General features: G+C 33.3%; 1 protein-coding gene across 4 annotated transcripts in view; it reads left to right on the top strand.

The window, feature by feature from the left end:
* The window catches only part of LOC126900015 (uncharacterized), a 21,391-nt gene extending 19,259 nt beyond the window's left edge, over positions 1-2,132 (top strand). For 2 of the 4 annotated variants that reach the window (XM_050675359.1, XM_050675358.1), the window contains exons 8-9: positions 985-1,325; positions 1,442-2,130. In XM_050675359.1, coding sequence (XP_050531316.1) covers positions 985-1,325; positions 1,442-1,618 — 518 coding nt within the window. In that variant the 3' untranslated portion in view covers positions 1,619-2,130. Of the gene's footprint in view, positions 1-984; positions 1,326-1,441 lie in introns of all 4 variants that reach the window. The other 2 variants (XM_050675361.1, XM_050675360.1) reach the window with 2 other exon arrangements.
* Positions 2,133-4,385: the final 2,253 nt, after the last annotated feature.

Raw genomic sequence — 4,385 nt, 5'->3', positions numbered from 1 at the left:
TTGTTCTCATAAAAAAAATTACAGACGCTTATGAGCGATGTAATGTAATGATACCTTTAATGTTTGAAATATGCTTAGCTAGGCGTCTGACACCCGATGATAAGATTCATACGATTTTACTGTACAGTGATCTCTTGGATATTTGAAATATGCTTATCTAACCGTCTGTTAGTCTGGGTTATAATATGGCGGTACCTTTGACGTTGGAAATATGCTTAGCTATGCGTCTGGTAGCCAATAGTAAAATTGTTATAATTTATTTATTATATACATTCTATAGATGTGCGACAAATTAGTATAAGTCTTGTTTCATCACCACCCATTATAGGTTAGTTTAATTCAAGATTCATTACCCCTTCCTATGTAGGAATTGTTAACAGACACCCCTGCGGCGTTAATATTATGCAATTGAATTACACTATTTCAATGTAATGTGTACGCTTATCAGTGAACGTTATCAGTTCACATGAGGTTTACCTTACCCTCCAGTAGATGACATCGTAAGAGGTGAACAACCATTTCCGAATGGCTACCTCCCCTACCCCCTGACATGGAGTTATAGTGCGCATGCGCACTTTAACCACCATTTTGATTTACCTTAACACCCCCACCTAAGTTACCTATTACTCCCACTATCGTGAGACAACGCCTCCCCTTACCACATCATTGATAAGACCACGCCTCCTCAATGATAAGACTACTCCTTCTCTTTACCCCCACCATCGAGAGACCACGCCTCTCCTTACCCAATCAATGATAAGACCACGCCTTCTCCTTACCCCCACCATCGAGAAACCACGCCCACTATATGACCTTGACATTACCCCCACCATCGAGAGAACACGCCCACTGTGTGACACGCCCCTCCTCCCCCGACCACGCCCACCCACGGTAGGTGGGTGGGTGAAGGGGTGAGGCGGGGGGGTTCTAGAACTCTCTATTTTACCCTACTTGTCTCACTTCAAATCAAAAAATATCAAATAGGTTATTTTTCTGCAGCAAAAGGCCCAGAAGAAAAAATTATTTTAGAAATGGTTTTTGGCAGGAAATATGTTGAGTATTTATCTTACATCCAAGGTGAAATAGATGAACATAACTTAATTTATATAGAGGCTCCTTATCTTTCACCAATTAGTGTAACTGAACGTAGCAGCTTGGTTAGCAATTATAGAAATTTGGTCACGCTCAATGAGAATGGTCAACTTTTGGCTTCATTTTATGTAGATATCAATGAAGCAATTTTCAGTTTTTCTTATTATAATTATAATAGTCCTGAAGTTAAACACGAGATCAAAGTGTCGTATGAAACTTTCATTTCGAATGAAGTAAACAAATATATATTATTTATATAATTTAAATAAATATTAACGAAAAATAATTAATAATGAATATATTAAATACTTTAAATTATTAATACAATAAAATAATATTTTATTTTTAGGAAATAAGCGGAAATGTTGAACAATTTTTACGTCGACTTAGCAAATACTTTAATATAACAAAGGAAGAATTTATAACTATTTTAAGAACACTTTCTAATATTTTGAAAGACGAACAGTTTTTAAAATATAGAGAAATAACTAACAATAACATCAACAATATTCCTTACAGGAATTAAATTAAAAATTTAAATCGTCTTTTAGTATGAGTTTTTTTTTAAACTTTATTTATACAAAATAATTGATTAATTATGTCTCACATTATATATTTAAAAGTATAAAAACATTAAAATTTTTTCTTTTCAGAAGTTAATAGTATATTATGTTGTATAGTTTTCATTAAAAAATTTGGCCCTACTCTCCTCTTTCCTCATTTTTAAACATGAAAGAGGGGAGTAGTATCAGATGAGTTTTTTTAATTGAAATATTAATGTTTGATAAGCATAAAAATAATAAATTGATTGAATTAAGAAAAGGACTGGTCGATAACAACTTTTGAACCGTTATTTTAACCCATCAACGCCGAGAATTATTTTTTTTCAAACTTTCAATTTTTTTTACTAAAAACAGATTAATATACAACACAAAAATAAAAAAAAATTATTTTTAAATTTTTTGAAAATACGATTTCTGAGATATTGAGTGTCACCATATGGGTACAGTCGGCTTTTACCTATTAAATTATTCAGGTATAAAATAAATACCCACCTTTAAACAAAACTTATATATTTTCTTTTGACTTATGTAATAAAATTGATTTATAACAATTCTTTATGAAATATACATTTTTGAACACTTTTTTTTATGATTTACTTCGTATGATACGAAACAAAACATGTTACACATAGTCCGACATTACACTTTTTGCAGTGCGTGCGTCCTTTGGATGTACACAATGCCCCAGCACACCTTCTTCTCATTCTTTTTCCAACCACTTCAACTAAATGATCTCTACCATCATATAGTGCGTCATCAGGAATTTTAGTTGAAGGTCCTGGCCGTTTCGGTAAATTTTTGTACGTCACCAAATAATTTTGTACAATGTTTCGTCTAAAATCTAGTTGGGTCAGCACGCCACCTGATTTTTTGTGAAGGATCCATGCGTTTTGTATGGATACATCAATAAGCCATGTGAATAAACACCACCATCACTTTTTACCACGCAATCCAATTCTATATCGGTTCACATTTTCGTCCATCAAATCAGTTCCTCCCATATACTTATTGTATTGGCCAATACAATTAGGACGTGGAACTTGAATAGTTTTTTTTTCTTTCCTGGAATATCGCTTAACCCCAACTGTAGGAATACTTCCAAAACATGTCGAAGCTACAGTTATTAAAGAATTATCTAACCATCTAGAATAGTGAATACCATTGTTTTTATCTAAAATATATTTAACAATATTTAACAATATATTTAACAATATTTAACAATATATTTAACAATATTTCGCGATAGAATGCACAATATTGTTTTCTAAAGTAATCAAAATATTCTTTACAATGCTGTAAATGAGATTACACCACTAAAAAAGTTGTAATAAATGTAAATGTATACTTACTTAAATAAAGTATTTGAAAAATCGTAATGATCACTTATGTTTACTTTTGCTGATTTTCAACACGTCACCACAAACAACAATACGGAACGTAACTGACACAAATTATGTCAAAACAAAGTAAAAACAATGTATTATCGGTGTGCGTGATAGCCGATAAGTAGTTCCATTCGGGTATTCTAAGAACGCGCGATAAAAATAGCAATACGAATGTCACCATATGGGGACACCAGGCGTTGATGGGTTAAAAGCACTTTTATAACACAGTGGGAAGAGTTATGTGGTTCAAAAAAATAAAAACAAACAGAACCTTTTTTCACCTTGTTACGTCGCTATTTAGGGGTTTAGCCTAAATGCCCGTCGATAGTATTCTAAGGGACCAACGGGGTATAGCTGACTAGGCTATATCTACCTTAGGTACTGAAGTTTCCTATTAAATTTATATTCCCTTAGAGGATCTACCAAGGGTCGCGCTACAATATATANATCTACCAAGGGTCGCACTACAATATATAAATATATATATAACACTTTAGGTTAACAACGATATAAATAAATATTTATTAAGCAATTGAAATATTAAATAGATAATACAATCTGCTGGACACCTAGAGATGATATAATCCAACAGGGAGCTGACGGCGACACACACACACACTATAATTTACGGAGTAGCAAGTTAATTATTAGACATGTAGTGATCGCGAAGATGGTAAAAGGTCAACTGTCGATAGGGATATCTTATTATGGCACATTGGCCGTGAATTGCAAAAAGTGTTTATGTGTGCAGTCCGCCCTCCTGTTAGTATTGTCGTATGTCACTGTGTTAATTATATATATATGTCTATTAAACGGTACAACGATGTTATGGGAGACAGAGATATGGGAACATGCAAATGTGATTGTATCAGCTGCTCCCCCTACACTTAAGGTCTGATCCTAGATCTTAATAAAAAAAAACAAAATAACTTTGGCAAAATAATGCTACGTAGGAAAAGAAGAAATATTTAAAATAAAAAAAAATTGGAGGGACATTAGTGTCGTAGTAAGAACCTCTTAGTCTTTGATGTCCACACTCCTTAATTCACAAGCTTTTGGGCGTTGGAGGAGCTTCCTTCGTGTGGGCTTTCAATAGTCGGCTACCAAGCGGTTCCTATGAAAAGCCCGGCCCTGTCGTCGATTTCTTAAATTGTCTCGGGGCCCCAAAGAGTATTCTCCGTGTTCTCGAGGTCTGTTCAGAACACTAACGCTTATTATTAAAAAAAATTTAATAATTAAAAGGGGATGTTGGGGTACCCAATACAATCATAAGCAATGCATGCACAATAAATGATAAATGTTCAATTATTAAAAAAAAAATAATTTAATGTGATTTATGAAAAAA

Source organism: Daktulosphaira vitifoliae, unplaced genomic scaffold (genome assembly GCF_025091365.1).
Source record: "Daktulosphaira vitifoliae isolate Bord-2020 unplaced genomic scaffold, ASM2509136v1 Scaffold_2, whole genome shotgun sequence".
Taxonomy (NCBI): domain Eukaryota; kingdom Metazoa; phylum Arthropoda; class Insecta; order Hemiptera; family Phylloxeridae; genus Daktulosphaira; species Daktulosphaira vitifoliae.
Note: the sequence above shows the minus strand (reverse complement) of the source record. Positions and strands in the feature narration are given on the sequence as shown.